The sequence below is a fragment of the Xenopus tropicalis genome, chromosome 10, assembly GCF_000004195.4.
Source record: "Xenopus tropicalis strain Nigerian chromosome 10, UCB_Xtro_10.0, whole genome shotgun sequence".
NCBI lineage: Eukaryota > Metazoa > Chordata > Amphibia > Anura > Pipidae > Xenopus > Xenopus tropicalis.
Genome location: NC_030686.2, coordinates 51,209,384 through 51,230,480, shown reverse-complemented (window position 1 = coordinate 51,230,480; position 21,097 = coordinate 51,209,384). Strand labels below are relative to the sequence as shown.

General features: G+C 52.8%; 1 protein-coding gene across 1 annotated transcript in view; it reads right to left on the bottom strand.

Annotated features, from left to right (window-relative positions):
• The window catches only part of pitpnc1 (phosphatidylinositol transfer protein, cytoplasmic 1), a gene marked incomplete in the record, with an annotated part of 57,911 nt that overhangs the window by 19,905 nt on the left and 16,909 nt on the right, over positions 1-21,097 (bottom strand). Inside the window, 3 exon segments of the mRNA NM_001045734.1 lie at positions 395-402; positions 1,614-1,702; positions 4,648-4,796. Of these exon segments, the coding sequence (NP_001039199.1) occupies positions 395-402; positions 1,614-1,702; positions 4,648-4,796 (246 nt within the window).

The following is a 21,097-nucleotide window of genomic DNA, read 5'->3' as shown; positions in this document are numbered from 1 at the left end:
GATATTAATTTGGGTTTAGCTTTGGGCCGGAACTGGGCTGAACCATATGGGATAGGGATGGGTGAGATGCCAGCAGTCAGCGGGACCTGCTGTGGGCACCAACTCTGTAGGACACAGCACTATTGGCACAAAGGCATTGGTACCCTGTGGCAGCGCCAGCGCAGGCTTCTTCTGGCGGATAAATGGGTCCAGGAAATATGACCCCCCCCCCCCCGAGAAGGTCCCCCCAAATAACCAAGCAATAAAGAGAACTCTGTATTGTACTGGTTTTTGGCAGAAATGACCCACCTACCCCTAGCTCCGCCCCTATCCCTGGTACAACCCACTGCTGTCTGATCAAGCCCGGGCACGTCTGTCAATGCAAAGAGACAGAGGGAAGAAAAGAGACACTTACTGTATATTCTGCCCACGGGATCATCGGCCGGGGAGAGAGAGAGAGAGAGAGAGTGTGAGAGAGAGAGAGAGAGTGTGAGAGAGAGAGAGAGAGAGAGAGAGAGAGAGTGTGAGAGAGAGAGAGAGAGTGTGAGAGAGAGAGAGAGAGAGAGTGTGAGAGAGAGAGAGAGAGAGTGTGAGAGAGAGAGAGAGAGAGAGTGAGAGAGAGAGAGAGAGAGAGAGAGAGAGAGAGAGAGAGAGAGAGTGTGAGAGAGAGAGAGAGAGAGTGTGAGAGAGAGAGAGAGAGAGAGTGTGAGAGAGAGAGAGTGAGAGTGTGAGAGAGAGAGTGTGAGAGAGAGTGAGAGAGAGAGTGAGAGAGAGAGTGAGAGAGAGAGTGAGAGAGAGAGTGTGAGAGAGAGAGAGAGAGAGAGAGAGAAACCATTAATATCACCGTTACCAGCAAAACTGCACAACAGATAAAACCAGTTATGGGCTGGGCACCCTGGTCCCTGGCACAGCTCAGCTTATACTGGCACTGAGGCACTGTCCCCTGGGGCTTCATCTGCCTCTCTATAATCAGCTGGGGAATTGGCAAACGAGAATCTAATGCACCCCCCAAGGAAAACACTATGGCACCTCCTACCCATATGTATAAATACAAATATACAGAGAAGGAATGTTCTGGGCACACAATAAGCTGTACCCCCATACTGTACTGTCTAAGGGAAACACTATGGCACCCCCTACCCATATGTATAAATACAAATATACAGAGAAGGAATGTTCTGGGCACACAATAAGCTGTACCCCCATACTGCACTGTCTAAGGGAAACACTATGGCACCCCCTACCCATATGTATAAATACAAATATACAGAGAAGGAATGTTCTGGGCACACAATAAGCTGTACCCCCATACTGCACTGTCTAAGGGAAACACTATGGCACCCCCTACCCATATGTATAAATACAAATATACAGAGAGGGAATGTTCTGGGCACACAATAAGCTGTACCCCCATACTGTACTGTCTAAGGGAAACACTATGGCACCTCCTACCCATATGTATAAATACAAATATACAGAGAAGGAATGTTCTGGGCACACAATAAGCTGTACCCCCATACTGTACTGTCTAAGGGAAACACTATGGCACCTCCTACCCATATGTATAAATACAAATATACAGAGAAGGAATGTTCTGGGCACACAATATAACAGCACGAAGCCCCAATACTTACCTGTGATTGTATAAGGATAATAGTTCCAGGCTTTTTCTGTCACATAGAAGATTTTGGGGACCACGGCGCGTGCCCAGCTTGGCAGTTTGCTGCAGGACAAAGAGATACAATTAGACAGGGAAGCAGCCCAAGCCCAAGGGGAACTATCTGGTCGCTGGGATTCTAACTTGGACCCAATTCCATTTTCCTGTTCAAGAAATAACAAAAAAAAAAAACAAAAACAATTTTTGTAAATAAACTAAAAGGCAGAAAGTCTGATTGGCACAAGCCCTATACACTGATGTTGCCCAAGGGGGTTACTGTTCCTTTAAGCTTCCCATGGAGCCTGCAGAGCTCACAATCTAACTACAGAGAGCACTCAGTTCTTAGCCAATAGGGTCTCCAGCTCATGGGTTGGTTTTGTGGCTGCCACCTGGGCAATGCCCGATACGCCATCTGCCTAAGCCAGCAGAACATGGGGCACTCACAGGGGGCAATTCTCTGGGACAAATACTCCTGAGCCCAAAGCAACCTCAGGGTTTAATTACTTATAATTCAGTAGCAAATTCCTATTCCGTGATGTTACGGGCCCAACAGATGAGAGATGGAGATGGTAAAGAGAGAGTGCCCTTTGGGCGTTAGAGTGCAGGTGTATCATGGGGCACACAGCGGGGCGCACAGAAAGCCAATTGGCCATGGCAGAAAAGAATTAGCAGTAAGTGGCCCAGTTCCCATGTGTGGGTGGTTCTGGGCCAGGGTCAGTGCTCCCTGTTCCAGTCCGGTTCCATACAGCACCTAAAGCAGAATGTGGGCTGAATACCATCAGTGCCATGGAGCTGCTGTACCCCCAGTCACTGAGCTACAGGAGAATGTACAGAGATTCCCTACACAGGATTGGCTACATACCTCGTGCTAATAACGACTTTGCTCATTAATGGCTCCCATTGATTTCCCTGGGAGAACCCTGAAAGCTTTCAGAGCGGCGCCGAATGGGACCAATCGGATTTTCCGACGGAGAAGGAGGAGGTGAATGCATTATGCGGGGGCACCCTGGGCAGCGCCACTGGGAAGGGGGGGTCTCTTTATTTAGTAAGTTTGCTCCAAATCACATTAAATGGGAAGAACTTTCCATTATTTTATTTGGGCCACGCTGGCCACTCCCAGATTTATTTGCCCCCAGCGGCGGCAACAAGTAGATCTTTAGTTCTGCGGTACTGAGAATGGGAAGGATGGGGCGAGCAGGGAGATCACATGCCCCGAGGCAATAAGGCACTTCAACTGCTGCCATGGGAACAGCCCGGGTATTGCACTGCTGTAGGCGGACCGGGTATTGCGCTGCTGTAGGCGGACCGGGTATTGCGCTGCTGTAGGTGGATCAGGGTATTGCGCTGCTGTAGGTGGATGAGGGTATTGCGCTGCTGTAGGTGGATGAGGGTATTGCGCTGCTGTAGGTGGATGAGGGTATTGCGCTGCTGTAGGTGGATGAGGGTATTGCGCTGCTGTAGGTGGATGAGGGTATTGCGCTGCTGTAGGTGGATCAGGGTATTGCGCTGCTGTAGGTGGATCAGGGTATTGCGCTGCTGTAGGTGGATCAGGGTATTGCGCTGCTGTAGGTGGATGAGGGTATTGCGCTGCTGTAGGTGGATCAGGGTATTGCGCTGCTGTAGGTGGATCAGGGTATTGCGCTGCTGTAGGTGGATCAGGGTATTGCGCTGCTGTAGGTGGATCAGGGTATTGCGCTGCTGTAGGTGGATCAGGGTATTGCGCTGCTGTAGGTGGATCAGGGTATTGCGCTGCTGTAGGTGGATGAGGGTATTGCGCTGCTGTAGGTGGATCAGGGTATTGCGCTGCTGTAGGTGGATCAGGGTATTGCGCTGCTGTAGGTGGATCAGGGTATTGCGCTGCTGTAGGTGGATCAGGGTATCTACACAGGACAGGCCTACAGGGTTTTATTAAAGAGACGGTACCCCCCTAAGGCTTGTGCTGATCATTAAAGGGGAAACCTAGTATTAGCAGCAACTGGTCCTGGCCCATGTCCAGCAGAACCCATTGGAATAGGTGCCAAGCCCTACACCAGCCTGTGTGCCCAATAGAGCGCCCTGTAAGGCTGGGTGATCCGGGTGATAAAGGGCCCAAAACCATTGGCTTTCTTCCTCTCAATTACATGATTTATTTGGAGAGGCCCAAATCTCAACATGATTGGCTTCTGCTACAATAGGGACACCAGCCCGGCAATGAGGGCCTGCACCCTGCCTAAGATTAGTTCCCCTTTAAAAGGAGTAGAAAAATGGAATTGGTCACTCGGCCATTAGGCACCATTAGATAAATGCCACCCTCCCGAGGGCCAGAGAGGCAATCTGTCAGCCATGCCTTGGATTCAGGGCAACCCCAATATATATGGGCCCTGGGGAGCAGGGAGGGATATATGGGCCCTGGGGGGCAGGGAGGGATATATGGGCCCTGGGGGGCAGGGAGGGATATATGGGCCCTGGGGAGCAGGGAGGGATATATGGGCCCTGGGGGGCAGGGAGGGATATATGGGCCCTGGGGGGCAGGGAGGGATATATGGGCCCTGGGGGCAGGGAGGGATATATGGGCCCTGGGGGGCAGGGAGGGATATATGGGCCCTGGGGGGCAGGGAGGGATATATGGGCCCTGGGGAGCAGGGAGGGATATATGGGCCCTGGGGAGCAGGGAGGGATATATGGGCCCTGGGGGGCAGGGAGGGATATATGGGCCCTGGGGAGCAGGGAGGGATATATGGGCCCTGGGGGGCAGGGAGGGATATATGGGCCCTGGGGGGCAGGGAGGGATATATGGGCCCTGGGGGGCAGGGAGGGATATATGGGCCCTGGGGGGCAGGGAGGGATATATGGGCCCTGGGGAGCAGGGAGGGATATATGGGCCCTGGGGGGCAGGGAGGGATATATGGGCCCTGGGGGGCAGGGAGGGATATATGGGCCCTGGGCCCATCAGATATTATGAAACCCAAGAGCTGCAGCTTCTAGTGAAGCCCAGGGGAATTGTAGGGCCCAACTGGGTATTGTGCTCTCACCTGTTCAGGTAAACTCTCTTCTCAGTCAGTTGGCCCTGTCCGTGTACCGGATCCTCATAGGGCTCATTCTGCACAACCTCCACTCCTTCCCCTCTCTCGCTCTGCTCGTGGCTGTGCTTGCTGATCATGTAGAGCTGCCCGATTCGGTACTGCGGGGAGAGAGCGGCACGGGGGGGTTACGTGTGAGTCTAAGGGAAACACTATGGCACCCCCTACCCATATGTATAAATACAAATATACAGAGAAGGAATGTTCTGGGCACACAATAAGCTGTACCCCCATACTGTACTGTCTAAGGGAAACACTATGGCACCCCCTACCCATATGTATAAATACAAATATACAGAGAAGGAATGTTCTGGGCACACAATAAGCTGTACCCCATACTGTACTGTCTAAGGGAAACACTATGGCACCCCCTACCCATATGTATAAATACAAATATACAGAGAAGGAATGTTCTGGGCACACAATAAGCTGTACCCCCATACTGTACTGTCTAAGGGAAACACTATGGCACCTCCTACCCATATGTATAAATACAAATATACAGAGAGGGAATGTTCTGGGCACACAATAAGCTGTACCCCCATACTGTACTGTCTAAGGGAAACACTATGGCACCCCCTACCCATATGTATAAATACAAATATACAGAGAAGGAATGTTCTGGGCACACAATAAGCCCCACCCCCATACTGTACTGTCTAAGGGAAACACTATGGCACCTCCTACCCATATGTATAAATACAAATATACAGAGAAGGAATGTTCTGGGCACACAATAAGCTGTGCCCCCATACTGTACTGTCTAAGGGAAACACTATGGCACCTCCTACCCATATGTATAAATACAAATATACAGAGAGGGAATGTTCTGGGCACACAATAAGCTGTACCCCCATACTGTACTGTCTAAGGGAAACACTATGGCACCCCCTACCCATATGTATAAATACAAATATACAGAGAAGGAATGTTCTGGGCACACAATAAGCTGTACCCCCATACTGTACTGTCTAAGGGAAACACTATGGCACCCCCTACCCATATGTATAAATACAAATATACAGAGAAGGAATGTTCTGGGCACACAATAAGCTGTACCCCCATACTGTACTGTCTAAGGGAAACACTATGGCACCCCCTACCCATATGTATAAATACAAATATACAGAGAAGGAATGCTCTGGGCACACAATAAGCTGTACCCCCATACTGTACTGTCTATGGGAAACACTATGGCACCCCCTACCCATATGTATAAATACAAATATACAGAGAGGGAATGTTCTGGGCACACAATAAGCTGTACCCCCAAACTGTACTGTCTAAGGGAAACACTATGGCACCCCCTACCCATATGTATAAATACAAATATACAGAGAAGGAATGTTCTGGGCACACAATAAGCCCCACCCCCATACTGTACTGTCTAAGGGAAACACTATGGCACCCCCTACCCATATGTATAATACAAATATACAGAGAGGGAATGTTCTGGGCACACAATAAGCTGTACCCCCATACTGTACTGTCTAAGGGAAACACTATGGCACCCCCTACCCATATGTATAAATACAAATATACAGAGAGGGAATGTTCTGGGCACACAATAAGTTGTACCCCCATACTGTACTGTCTAAGGGAAACACTATGGCACCCCCTACCCATATGTATAAATACAAATATACAGAGAGGGAATGTTCTGGGCACACAATAAGCTGTACCCCCATACTGTACTGTCTAAGGGAAACACTATGGCACCTCCTACCCATATGTATAAATACAAATATACAGAGAAGGAATGTTCTGGGCACACAATAAGCTGTACCCCCATACTGTACTGTCTAAGGGAAACACTATGGCACCCCCTACCCATATGTATAAATACAAATATACAGAGAGGGAATGTTCTGGGCACACAATAAGCTGTACCCCCATACTGTACTGTCTAAGGGAAACACTATGGCACCCCCTACCCATATGTATAAATACAAATATACAGAGAAGGAATGTTCTGGGCACACAATAAGCTGTACCCCCATACTGTACTGTCTAAGGGAAACACTATGGCACCCCCTACCCATATGTATAAATACAAATATACAGAGAAGGAATGCTCTGGGCACACAATAAGCCCCACCCCCATACTGTACTGTCTAAGGGAAACACTATGGCACCCCCTACCCATATGTATAAATACAAATATACAGAGAAGGAATGTTCTGGCATGGGGTATATATATATATATATATTTATAGGCTATATATGTGCCCTGCATGACAAGGGCCTCTCCATCCCTCCCGGATCCCCAGCTGGAGCGACTCGTGCGCTTCTTACACAGATCTATCCGCTTGCTGCGATTGGTTTCCATAGTAATAGATGGATATAAGTGGGATCCCCATAGCCCGGTTGCTATACACAGCGCCATACACTTGAAACAACACAGAGATAATAGAGATATTATTTGCCCACTTGATGAGACTGCGAATGCGGATTTGCCCAGGTGGGGGAGATCAGCAAGTCACGTGACCGGTGGGTAAGTGCTCTCACCGGGTGGGAATTACCTCCTGGATCCCGGTACAAGCAGCAGAGACGCCACAATTGGCTCCTGTGTATTTGGTACTTGTGGAATCATCACATGTAGCCTCAGCCCCAAGGTTTCAATCAGCTTCTTACCCAGCTGCCCCTGTTGCCAAGACAACACCACAATTCTGCCTACAGAGCAGCAGTGCAGTAAAGGAATGATTTGCTCCTGCGCCAACCAGTTCCTGATCAGAATTGGGCAACAAGAAAGGGAAGACACATATTTACTTGCCCCTGGGGCAGTTGGACCAGAACCAATTTATATTTACCCCTTGCTATCTGCCCCCAGACAACTACAATATCAGTGCCCCCCCCCCCAGTATTGCAGGGTGGGCTCTAATGAAGCACAAGCTAACGAGGCAGCTAATGGGAGGGGGGGTTCTGATTTCCATCTCTGACCTACATCAGGGCGGTGGGGGGGGGGCTCCTGGGATATCAGTTCTTATTCCCCCCCCCCCAGAGCCCAGCATCCCACAAACAATGAATTTACCCCGTGAGCTGACAATCTAAACCCTGTCTGAGAAGCATTATCCTTGCGAGGCAGATCTAGGACATTCCTCGGGGGTCTCGCTGGCTGAGTGGCATCTGGCACATCGGAAAAATTTGTATCTGCGGTGTCACCATGAATTAGCCTCTGCCCCCTGTTTGTGCCCCCCCCCGATTAGATGTGATGGCTCAGATAAGGGGGGGGGGGGGGGAATGTAGGTCACCCTCAGTCTCCCTCTTACTAATATGAACCTAACCATGTAGAATGCAATCCCCTCCCCATACCATCCCTGCTGGGAAACCTTTCCTTGCCCCCACTCTCTGCATCATTTCCTGAAGATATGGATTGTGCAATGTACTCCCCAAGGGAGTGTCAGCTTCCTAGCCGAGCAACTCGGAGCCCGGAGGGTTTATCAGTCTATCGATTTCTCTGGCCCACAATACATCACTGGCACTGGGTAAGTACTGGGGGGAGATTGGATTCACTTACCCAGGGGGAGGTTCCTGCCTGACCATGGGAAAGAGAGCAGCCCAGGAGCAGGAAGTACAGGGAATCAGAGCTCTGTACCTGGGTAAGTACTGGGGGGAGATTGGATTCACTTACCCAGGGGGGGGGGTCCTGCCTGACCATGGGAAAGAGAGCAGCCCAGGGGCAGGAAGTACAGAGAATCAGAGCTCTGTACCTGGAAAAGTATTGGGGGGAGATTGGATTCACTTACCCAGGGGGGGGGGGTTCCTGCCTGACCATGGGAAGAGAGCAGCCCAGGAGCAGGAAGTACAGAGAATCAGAGCTCTGTACCTGGGTAAGTACTGGGGGGAGATTGGATTCACTTACCCAGGGAGAGGTTCCTGCCTGACCATGGGAAAGAGAGCAGCCCAGGAGCAGGAAGTACAGAGAATCAGAGCTCTGTACCTGGGTAAGTACTGGGGGGAGATTGGATTCACTTACCCAGGGGGGGGTTCCTGTCTGACCATGGGAAAGAGAGCAGCCCAGGAGCAGGAAGTACAGAGAATCAGAGCTCTGTACCTGGGTAAGTACTGGGGGGAGATTGGATTCACTTACCCAGGGAGAGGTTCCTGCCTGACCATGGGAAAGAGAGCAGCCCAGGAGCAGGAAGTACAGGGAATCAGAGCTCTGTACCTGGGTAAGTACTGGGGGGAGATTGGATTCACTTACCCGGGGGGGGGGGGGTCCTGCCTGACCATGGGAAAGAGAGCAGCCCAGGGGCAGGAAGTACAGAGAATCAGAGCTCTGTACCTGGAAAAGTATTGGGGGGAGATTGGATTCACTTACCCAGGGAGAGGTTCCTGCCTGACCATGGGAAAGAGAGCAGCCCAGGAGCAGGAAGTACAGAGAATCAGAACTCTGTACCTGGGTAAGTACTGGGGGGAGATTGGATTCACTTACCCAGGGGGAGGTTCCTGCCTGACCATGGGAAAGAGAGCAGCCAGGAGCAGGAAGTACAGGGAATCAGAGCTCTGTACCTGGGTAAGTACTGGGGGGAGATTGGATTCACTTACCCAGGGGGAGGTTCCTGCCTGACCATGGGAAAGAGAGCAGCCCAGGAGCAGGAAGTACTGAGAATCAGAACTCTGTACCTGGGTAAGTACTGGGGGAAGATTGGATTCACTTACCCGGGGGGGGTTCCTGCCTGACCATGGGAAAGAGAGGCAGCCCAGGAGCAGGAAGTACAGAGAATCAGAGCTCTGTACCTGGGTAAGTATTGGGGGGAGATTGGATTCACTTACCCAGGTGGGAGTTCCTGCCTGACATGGGAAAGAGAGCAGCGCCAGGAGCAGGAAGTAACAGAGAATCAGAAACTCTGTACCTGGGTAAGTACTGGGGGGGAGATTGGATTCACTTACCGGGGGGGGGGGGGGGGGGGGGGTTCCTGCCTGACATGGGAAGAGAGCAGCCCAGGAGCAGGAAGTACAGAGAATCAGAGCTCCGTACCTGGGTAAGTACTTGGGGGTAGATTGGATTCACTTACGGGGGGGGGGGGGGGGGGGGGGGGGGGGGGGGGGGGGGGGGGGGGGGGGGGGGGGGGGGGGGGGGGTTCCTGCCTGACCATGGGAAAGAGAGCAGCCCAGGAGCAGGAAGTACAGAGAATCAGAGCTCTGTACCTGGGTAAGTACTGGGGGAGATTGGATTCACCTTACCCAGGGGGGGGGGGGTTCCTGCCTGACCATGGGAAAGAGAGCAGCCCAGGAGCAGGAAGTACAGAGAATCAGAGCTCTGTACCTGGGTAAGTACTGGGGGGAGATTGGATTCACTTACCCCGGGGGGAGGTTCCTGCCTGACCATGGAAAGAGAGCAGCCCAGGAGCAGGAAGTACAGAGAATCAAGAGCTCTGTACCTGGGTAAGTACTGGGGGGGAGATTGGATTCACTTACCCAGGGTGGGGTTCTGCCTGACCATGGGAAAGAGAGCAGCCCAGGAGCAAGGAAGTACAGAGATCAGAGCTCTGTACCTGGTAAGTACTGGGGGGAGATTGGATTTCACTTACCAGGGGGGGGAAGGGTTTCCTGCCTGACCATGGGAAAGAGAGCAAGCAGGACAGGAAGTACAGAGAATCAGAGCTCTGTACCTGGGTAAGTACTGGGGGGAGATTGGATTCACTTACCCGGGGGGGAGGTTCCTGCCTGACCATGGGAAAGAGAGCAGCCCAGGAGCAGGAAGTACAGAGATCAGAGCTCTGTACCTGGGTAAGTATGGGGGGGGGAGATTGGATTCAACTTACCCAGGGTGGGGTTCCTGCCTGACCATGGGAAAGAGAGCAGCCAGGGAGCAGAAGTACAGAGAATCAGAGCTCTGTACCTGGGGTAAGTACTGGGGGGAGATTGGATTCACTTACCCAGGGGGAGGTTCCTGTGACCATGGAAGAGCAGCAGCAAGAGCAGGATACGAGGAATCTCAGAGCTCTTGTATCCTGGATAAGTACTGGGTGGGGAAGATTGGGATTCACTTACCAGGGGGGAGTTCCTGCTTGACCATGGGAAAGAGGCATCCCAGGAGCAGGAGTAAGAGAATCAGACTCTCTACCTGGGTAAGTACCTCGGGGGGAGATTGAATTTCACTTACCGGGAGGGGTTTCCTGCTGCCATGGGAAAGAGAGCAGCCGAGGAGCAGGAAATAAGTACAGAGAATCAGAGCTCTGTACTGGGTAAGTATTGGGGCGATGATTGGATTCACTTTACCCAGGGGGAGTTCCTGGCTGACCATGGGAAGAGTAGCAGCCCAGGAGCAGGAGAGTACGAAGAACAGAACTCTGTACTGGCGGTAATACTGGGGGGAGATTGGGACTCACTTACGGGGGGGGGGGTTTCCGTCCGCCATTGTTGGAAAGAGTAGGCAAGCAGGAGCAGGAAGTACAGAGAATCAGAGCTCCGTACCTGGGTAAGTACTGGGGGGAGATTGAGATTCACTTACCGGGGGGGGGGGGGGGGGGTTCCTGCTGACATGGGAAGAGAGGCAGCCAGGAGCAAGGAAGTACAACAGAGAATCAGAAGCTCTGTACCGGGTAAGGTACTGGGGGGAGATTGGATTCACTTAACCGGGGGGGGGGGGGGGTTCCTGTCTGACCATGGGAAAAGAGGCAGCCGCAGGGCAGGAAGTACAGAGAATCAGAGCTCTGTACCTGGGTAAGTACTGGGGGGAGATTGGATTCACTTACCCAGGGGGGGGTTCCTGCCTGACCATGGGAAAGAGAGCAGCCCAGGAGCAGGAAGTACAGAGAATCAGAGCTCTGTACCTGGGTAAGTACTGGGGGAGATTGATTCACTACCCAGGGAGGGGTTCCTGCCTGACCATGGGAAAGAGAGCAGCCCAGGAGCAGGAAGTACAAGAGAATCAGAGCTCTGTACCTGGGTAAGTACTGGGGGGAGATTGGATTCACTTACCCAGGGAGAGGGTTCCTGCCTGACCATGGGAAAGAGAGCAGCCCAGGGGCGGAAGTACAGAGAATCAGAGCTCTGTACCTGGAAAAGTATTGGGGGGAGATTGGATTCACTTACCCAGGGAGAGGTTCCTGCCTGACCATGGGGAAAGAGAGCAGCCGCAGGAGCAGGAAGTACAGAGAATCAAGAGCTCTGTAACCTGGGTAAGTACTGGGGGGAGATTGGATTCACTTACCCAGGGGGGGTTCCTGTCTGACCATGGGGAAAGAGCAGCAGCCCAGGAGCAGGAAGTACAGAGAATCAGAGCTCTGTACCTGGGTAAGTACTGGGGGAGATTGGATTCACTTACCCAGGGAGAGGTTTCCTGCCTGACCAATGGGAAAGGAGCAGCCCAGGAGCAGGAAGTACAGGGAATCAGAGCTCTGTACTGGGTAAGTACGGGGGGAGATTGGATTCACTTACCCAGGGGGGGGGGTCCTGCCTGACCATGGGAAAGAGAGCAGCCCAGGGGCAGGAAGTACAGAGAATCAGAGCTCTGTACCTGGAAAAGTTATTGGGGGGGAGATTGGATTCACTTACCCAGGGAGAGGTTCCTGCCTGACCATGGGAAAGAGAGGCAGCCCAGGAGCAGGAAAGTACAGAGAATCAGAGCTCTGTACCTGGGTAAGTTACTGGGGGGAGATTGGATTCACTTACCCAGGGGGGGGGTTCCTGTTCTGACCATGGGAAAGAGAGCAGCCCAGGAGCAGGAAAGTACAGAGAATCAAGAGCTCTGTACCTGGGTAAGTACTGGGGGGAGATTGGATTCACTTACCCAGGGAGAGGTTCCTGCCTGACCATGGGAAAGAGAGCAGCCCAGGAGCAGGAAGTACAGGAATCAGAGCTCTGTACCTGGGTAAGTACTGGGGGGGAGATTGGATTCACTTACCCGGGGGGGGGGGGTCCTGCCTGACCATGGGAAAGAGAGCAGCCCAGGGGCAGGAAGTACAGAGAATCAGAGCTCTGTACCTGGAAAATGGGGATGGTTCATACCCAGGAGAGGTTCTGCTGACCATGGAAAGAGAGGCAGCCGGAGTCATGGAAGTACAGGAATCACTCTGTACCTGAGGTAAGTATTGGGGAGATTGGATTCACTTACCAGGGTAAGGTTTTCCTGCCTGACCTGACCATGGAAAAGAGCAGCCCGAGAGCAGGGAAGTACAGGGAATCAGGGCTCTGTACCTGGGTAAGTACTGGGGGAGATTGGATTCACTTACCCAGGGGGATCTGCCTTTGACCATGGAAAGAGAGCAGCCACAGGAGCAGGAAGTACAGGAATCAGAACTCTGTACCTGGGTAAGTACTGGTGGGAGATTGGATTCACTTACGGGGGCGGTTCTGCCTGACCATGGGAAAGGAGGCAGCCAGGACAGGACAGTAGCAGGAATCAGAGCTCTGTCGTGGTAAGTATTGGGGGAGATTGATTCATTACCAGGGGAGGGTTCTGCCTACCATGGGAAAGGAGGCAGACCTAGGAGCAGGAAGTACAGAGAATCAGAACTCTGTACCTGGGTAAGTACTGTGGGGGAGATTGATTCACTTACCGGGGGGGGGGGGGGTTCCTGGCCTGACCATGGGAAAGAGAGCAGGCCCCAGGAGCAGGAGTACAGAGAATCAGAGCTCCGTACCTGGGTAAGTATGGGGGTAGATTGATTCACTTACCGGGGGGGGGGGGGGGGGGGTTCCTGCCTGACCATGGGAAGAGAGCAGCCCAGGAGCAGGAAGTACAGAGAATCAGAGCTCTGTACCTGGGTAAGTACTGGGGGGGAGATTGGATTCACTTACCCGGGGGGGGGGGGGTCCTGCCTGACCATGGGAAAGAGAGCAGCCCAGGAGCAGGAAGTACAGAGAATCAGAGCTCTGTACCTGGGTAAGTACTGGGGGGAGATGGATTCACTTACCCGGGGGGGGGGTTTCCTGCCTGCCATGGGAAAGAGAGCAGCCCAGGAGCAGGAAGTACAGAGAATCAGAAGCTCTGTACCTGGGTAAGTACTGGGGGGAGATTGGATTCACTTACCCAGGGTGGGGGTTCCTGCCTGACCATGGAAAGAGAGCAGCCCCAGGAGCAGGAAGTACAGAGAATCAGAGCTCTGTACCTGGGTAAGTACTGGTGGGGAGATTGGATTCACTTAAACCCAGGGGGAGTTCCTGCCTGAACCATGGGGAAAGAGAGCAGCCCAGGAGCAGGAAGTACAGAGAATCAGAGCCTCTGTACCTGGGTAAGTACTGGGGGGAGATTGGATTCACTTACCCGGGGGAGGTTCCTGCCTGACCATGGGAAAGAGAGCAGCCCAGGAGCAGGAAGTACAGAGAATCAGAGCTCTGTACCTGGGTAAGTACTGGGGGGAGATTGGATTCACTTACCCAGGGGGAGGTTCCTGCCTGACCATGGGAAAGAGAGCAGCCCAGGAGCAGGAAGTACAGAGAATCAGAGCTCTGTACCTGGTAAGTACTGGGGGGAGATTGGATTCACTTACCCAGGGGAGGTTCCTGCCTGACCATGGGAAAGAGAGCAGCCCAGGAGCAGGAAGTACAGAGAATCAGAGCTCTGTACCTGGATAAGTACTGGGGGGAGATTGGGATTCACTTACCCAGGGGGAGGTTCCTGCCTGACCATGGGAAAGAGAGCAGCCCAGGAGGCAGGAAGTACAGAGAATCAGAACTCTGTACCTGGGGTAAGTACTGGGGGGAGATTGGATTCACTTACCCGGGGGGGGTTCCTGCCTGACCATGGGAAAGAGAGCAGCCCAGGAGCAGGGAAGTACAGAGAATCAGAGCTCTGTACCTGGGTAAGTATTGGGGGGAGATTGGATTCACTTACCCAGGGGGAGGGTTCCTGCCTGACCATGGGAAAGAGAGCAGCCCAGGAGCAGGAAGTACAGAGAATCAGAACTCTGTACCTGGGTAAGTACTGGGGGGAGATTGGATTCACTATACCGGGGGGGGGGGGGTTCCTGCCTGACCATGGGAAAGAGAGCAGCCCAGGAGCAGGAAGTACAGAGAATCAGAGCTCCGTACCTGGGTAAGTACTGGGGGGAGATTGGATTCACTTACCGGGGGGGGGGGGGGGGGGGGGGGGGTTCCTGCCTGACCATGGGAAAGAGAGCAGCCAGGAGCAGGAAAGTACAGAGAATCAGAACTCTGTACCTGGGTAAGTACTGGGGGGAGATTGGGATTCACTTACCGGGGGGGGGGGGGGGTTCCTGTCTGACCATGGGGAAAGAGAGCAGCCCAGGGGCAGGAAGTACAGAGAATCAGAGCTCTGTACCCTGGGTAAGTACTGGGGGGAGATTGGATTCACTTACCCAGGGGGGGTCTGCCTGACCATGGGAAAGAGAGCAGCCCAGGAGCAGGAAGTACAGAGAATCAGAGCTCTGTACCTGGGTAAGTACTGGGGAGATTGGATTCACTTACCCAGGGAGGGGTTCCTGCTGACCATGGGAAGAGAGCAGCCCAGGGCAGGAAGTAAGAGAATCAGAGCTCTGTACCTGGGTAAGTACTGGGGGGAGATTGATTCACTTACCCCAGGGAGAGGTTCCTGCCTGACCCATGGGAAAGAGAGCAGCCCAGGGGCAGGAAGTACAGAAATCAGGCTCTGTACCTGGAAAAGTATTGGGGGGGGGGGGGATTGGCATCACTTCTACCCAGGGAGAGGTTCCTGGCACTGACCTGGAAAGAGAGCAAGGCCCAGGAGCAGGAAGTACAGAAGAATCAGAGCTCTGTTACCTGGGTAAGTACTGGGGGAGATTGGATTCACTTACCCAGGGGGGGGTTCCTGCCTGACCATGGGAAAGAGAGCAGCCCGAGCAGGAAGTACAGAGAATCAGAGCTCTGTACCTGGGTAAGTACTGGGGGGAGGATTGGATTCACTTACCGGGCGGGCGTTCCTGCCTGACCATGGAAAGAGAGCAGCCCAGGAGCAGGAGTACAGAGAATCAGAGCTCTGTACCTGGTAAGTACTGGGGGGAGATTGGATTCACCTTAACCCAGGGGAGGTTCCTGCCTGGACCATGGGAAAGAGAGCAGCCCAGGGCAGGAAGTACAGGGAATCAGAGCCTCTGTACCTGGGTAAGTACTGGGGGGAGATTGGATTCACTTACCCAGGGGGGGGGGGTTCCTGCCTGACCATGGAAAGAGAGCAGCCCAGGGAGCAGGAAGCTACAGAGAATCAGAGCTCCTGTACCTGGATAAGTATTCGGGGGAGATTGGATTCACTTACCCAGGGGAGAGGTTCCTGCCCTGACCATGGGGAAAGAGAGCAGGCCCAGGAGCAGGAAGTACAGAGAATCAGAACTCTGTAACCTGGGTAAGTACTGGGGGGGAGAATTGGATTCACTTACCCCAGGGGGAGGTTCCTGCCTGACCATTGGGAAAGAGAGCAGCCCAGGAGCAGAGAAGTACAGGGAATCAGAGCTCTGTACCTGGGTAAGTACTTGGGGGGAGATTGGATTCACTTACCCAGGGGGAGGTTCCTGCCTGACCATGGGAAAGAGAGCAGCCCAGGAGCAGGGAAGTTACAGAGAATCAGAACTCCTGTACCTGGGTAAGTACTTGGGGGGAGATTGGATTCACTTACCCGGGGGGGGGTTTCCTGCCTGACCATGGGAAAGAGAGCAGCCAGGAGCAGGAAGTACAGAGAATCGAGCTCTGTACCTGGGTAAGTAATGGGGGGAGATTGGATTCACTTACCCGGGGGAGGTTCCTGCCTGACCATGGGAAGAGAGCAGCCCAGGAGCAGGAAGTACAGAGAATCAGAACTCTGTACCTGGGATAGACTGGGGGGAGATTGGATTCATTACCGGGGGGGGGGGGTTCCTGCCTTGACCATGGGGAAAGAGAGCAGCCCAGGAGCAGGAAGTACAGAGAATCAGAGCTCCGTACCTGGGTAAGTACTGGGGTAGATTGGATTCACTTACCGGGGGGGAGGGGGGGTTCCTGCCTGACCATGGGAACGAGAGCAGGCCAAGGAGCAGGAAGTACAGAGAATCAGAGCTCTGTACTGGTACAAGTACTGGGGGTGAGATTGGATCACTTACCCAGGGGGGGGTGTCCTGGCCTGGACATGGGGAAGAGAGCAGCCCAGAGCAGGAATACAGAGAATCAGAGCTCTGTACCTGGTAAGTACTGGGGGAGATTGGATTCACTTACCCAGGGGGGGGTTCCTGCCTGACCATGGGAAAGAGAGCAGCCCAGGAGCAGGAAGTACAGAGAATCAGAGCTCTGTACCTGGGAAAGTACTGGGGGGAGATTGGATTCACTTACCCAGGGGGGGGTTCCTGAAGTACAGAGAATCAGAGCGCTGGAGAGGTAACCTATGCAGGGTTTCCAAAGATATTGTGCTGATCAGCACTGAGCATGCCCAGTAAGCAGCATGAGAAAAAAAGGACAGAAATGACTGAGCACGTGCAGTGCAGTGTTGTAGATCTGATAGCCAAAGCATAATCTGTAGGCCAATCAATGTCAGTTTAGTTGCCCTTTATTCCCATTCAGCTCTATTGGGGTAAGGGCAATATTTAATAGAACAGAAATAATCTCAGCCCAGAGAACCCGACTGAGACACAAACAGAGGGAGGGGTACTACTACGTATCAGATCAGTTCTACCCCCCCTATCCAGTTCCATGGAAGCTTCTGGTAAAGTTCTGAATCACCAACCGACCCACATTACCCAGCCTGTTGGGGGCGCCGGAGCCATTTGCACACATTTCCCTGCACAGGGGGTGGCAAAACCACAACAACGTGTCACTAAAGCAGCTTCCCTTCAGCTGGGGCTCAGCACTTTACTGCACTGCTGGGAGGAAGGAGCGCAAACTGCCCCAGGCTGGGGGGGGGGGTCCGATCAATAATTATTCTCCACTTCTGGGTTTGTTTCCCTGCACTATTACTAGTGGGACAGACGATACAGAACCACAAAATGAGCAGATCAGAACCTCAAAGTGGCTAGAATGGCGGGCAAAGTACTCGGTGGGCCGGGGGGCAACTGTAGGACCATAATGTGGCAGGGACAATACTGTTTCCTCTCTACAGATGGTTTTGGGTCTTTTACTGGCAATTTGTCTGGGTTTTGCCCCTCCTGTCTCCATCTTGCCCCTCTAGAAATATTTCATGGGTACAATAAGGAATTAGAAGAAATATGATTTCCAGGAGACACGCAACTGACAGTCAGCGGGGGGCAAATACTGTATAGCAGCCACAGAGCTCCACCACTGATCCCCGAATTTCTGGGGGCAGCAGCACAATGTATGTATTTATTGCACACATAACCCTGTATCTGCCCAAAATATCTTACCCCCCCCATTACCTTTCCTTCTCTAACCTACCCCCGGCACCCCAAATCCTTCCCACTCACACTTCACCCCCTCTCCCTACCTAAGGGAAACAATATGGCAGCTCCTGCCTATCCATATAAACCAATAGGTAAGTGCTGGTGGTGCTGCAGGGAAGATGGCAATGGGCAGTGCCAGGGAAAGCAGAAAGATGGGCAATGCAGCCATGGCATAACCGGGCTCCTAGGGGTTGGAGCTCAGAGCTATGTGACTCCCAGGGGCAGCAGAGGAATCTCAGGGGGGAAGCAGGAAATGTGAGCTCCCCCAATGGTGCCAGAAGTGTGATCACCCTGGGCATGGGCCGGGGATTACATAAGAGGTGTCACATGACGTATCACATGACAGTGGAGCGCCAGCCTTGCGGTATGTGAGACCATGTGACCAGTTGCGGTGCCAGATCACAAGCAGTGAGGCAGAACTCATAGAAAGTAGGAGGCGAGGGGACAAATGGTTCTGCTCATACACCCGGGGGCCCATAGGGGGAGCCATTACCTGGGGTCATACTGTGTATATGGCATATCCCGTATGTATCAGAGACAGAAAGCATCAGGGGCCCTTCTTCCATTTAATTATACAGAATACAGGGCCTGGCCAGGGTGCTGGGGACTTACTGGAAGCCCCTTGGATAAATAGTGGTGGGACACATGGAGCTGTTCCTCGGGTTTGGGGTCCCAGACCCCCCAAGAATATCATGATATAAATGTAGATGTAAAGTGCCTTCCTGCAGTTTCCCTGCACCCAAGTCAATATAATGAATTCATTCAGCCCAAACCCAAACAATAAGGAGCCACGTGGGTTCTCCATGTGGGCAAAAGCCAGAGGTACCAGAAGGCTGTAAGGAACGTTCCTATATTGGGTGAGAAGGTGGCGGCACAACCATGGGGGGTTACCATTCCTGCTCACATGACCCTTGCCAATACCAGGTGTGGTTGTGCCAATGCAGCTGCGGGGCACTAAACTCCCAGCCCTAATACTGCCCCAGGGGAGAAGGTGTGCAGCCTGGGGGGGTGGGGGGGCAGTTTTTCCATCTCTATCAGCCGCCGCTGACGCTGGACTGGAGCCAAATTTGGCAGCTCCCGGCACCAGCACTAACATGCCTGGAATGCCTGAGTAATGGCTTCTCAGAAGGGGGGCTTCCAAAATAGCAGAGCTTTTAATATTGCCCCCATGGAAAAACCCAGAGGTGCTGATTAACCCCCTCCCAGCCGGGCATCATCATCGCACAGCCCCAAGCAGGTCTGGCACAGAGCAGAAACCAACAAGGGCAGCGTGGCACCGGGCCAATAAATACTAAGGGGCTACAGATTGGCCAGTTCTTAGTTACAGACCCTATGAAATGGGCAAAGGCAGCGTGGCACCGGGCTAAGGGCCAATAAATACCCAGTTCTTAGTTACAGACCCCATTAAATGGGCAAAGGCAGCGTGGCACCGGGCTAAGGGCCAATAAATACCCAGTTCTTAGTTACAGACCCCATTAAATGGGCAAAGGCAGCGTGGCACCGGGCTAAGGGCCAATAAATACCCAGTTCTTAGTTACAGACCCTATGAAATGGGCAAAGGCAGCGTGGCACCGGGCTAAGGGCCAATAAATACCCAGTTCTTAGTTACAGACCCCATTAAATGGGCAAAGGCAGCGTGGCACCGGGCTAAGGGCCAATAAATACCCAGTTCTTAGTTACAGACCCCATGGGATGGGCAAGGGCAGCGTGGCACCGGGCTAAGGGCCAATAAATACCCAGTTATTAGTTACAGACGCCATGAGATGGGCAAAGGCAGCGTGGCACCGGGCTAAGGGCCAATAAATGCCCATCTCATGGGGTCTGTAACTAAGAACTGGGTATTTATTGGCCCTTAGCCCGGTGCCACGCTGCCTTTGCCCATCTCATGGCGTCTGTAACTAATAACTGGGTATTTATTGGCCCTTAGCCCAGTGCCACGCTGCCCTTGCCCATCTCATGGGGTCTGTAACTAAGAACTGGGTAAGGGCAGCGTGGCACTGGGCTAAGGGCCAATAAATACCCAGTTATTAGTTACAGACGCCATGAGATGGGCAAAGGCAGCGTGGCACCGGGCTAAGGGCCAATAAATACCCAGTTCTTAGTTACAGACCCCATGGGATGGGCAAGGGCAACATGGCACTGGGCTAAGGGCCAATAAATACCCAGTTCTTAGTTACAGACCCCATGGGATGGGCAAGGGCAACATGGCACCGGGCTAAGGGCCAATAAAAACCCAGTTATTAGTTACAGATCCCATGGGATGGGCAAGGGCAACATGGCACCGGGCTAAGGGCCAATAAATACCCAGTTCTTAGTTAGAGATCCCATGGGATGGGCAAGGGCAACATGGCACCAGGCTAAGGGCCAATAAATACCCAGTTCTTAGTTAGAGATCCCATGGGATGGGCAAGGGCAACATGGCACCGGGCTAAGGGCCAATAAATACCCCAGTTTTAGTTAGAGATCCCATGGGATGGCAGGGCCAACATGGCACCGGGCTAAGGGCCAATAAATACCCAGTTCTTAGTTAGAGATCCCATGGGATGGGCAAGGGCAACATGGCACCGGCCTATAAGGGCTAAGGGCCAATAATACCCAGTTCTTAGTTAGAGATCCCATGGGATGGGCCAAGGGCAACATGGCACCGGGCTAAGGGCCAATAAATACCCAGTTCTTAGTTAGAGATCCCATGGGATGGGCAAGGGCAACATGGCACCGGGCTAAGGGCCAATAAATACCCAGTTCTTAGTTAGAGATCCCATGGGATGGGCAAGGGCAACATGGCACCGGGCTAAGGGCCAATAAATACCCAGTTCTTAGTTAGAGATCCCATGGGATGGGCAAGGGCAACATGGCACCGGGCTAAGGGCCAATAAATACCCAGTTCTTAGTTAGAGATCCCATGGGATGGGCAAGGGCAACATGGCACCGGGCTAAGGGCCCAATTAAATACCCAGTTCTTAGTTAGAGATCCCATGGGATGGGCAAGGGCAACATGGCACCGGGCTAAGGGCCAATAAATACCCAGTTCTTAGTTTAGAGATTCCCATGGGATGGGCAAGGGCAACATGGCACCGGGCTAAGGGCCAATAAATACCCAGTTCTTAGTTAGAGAT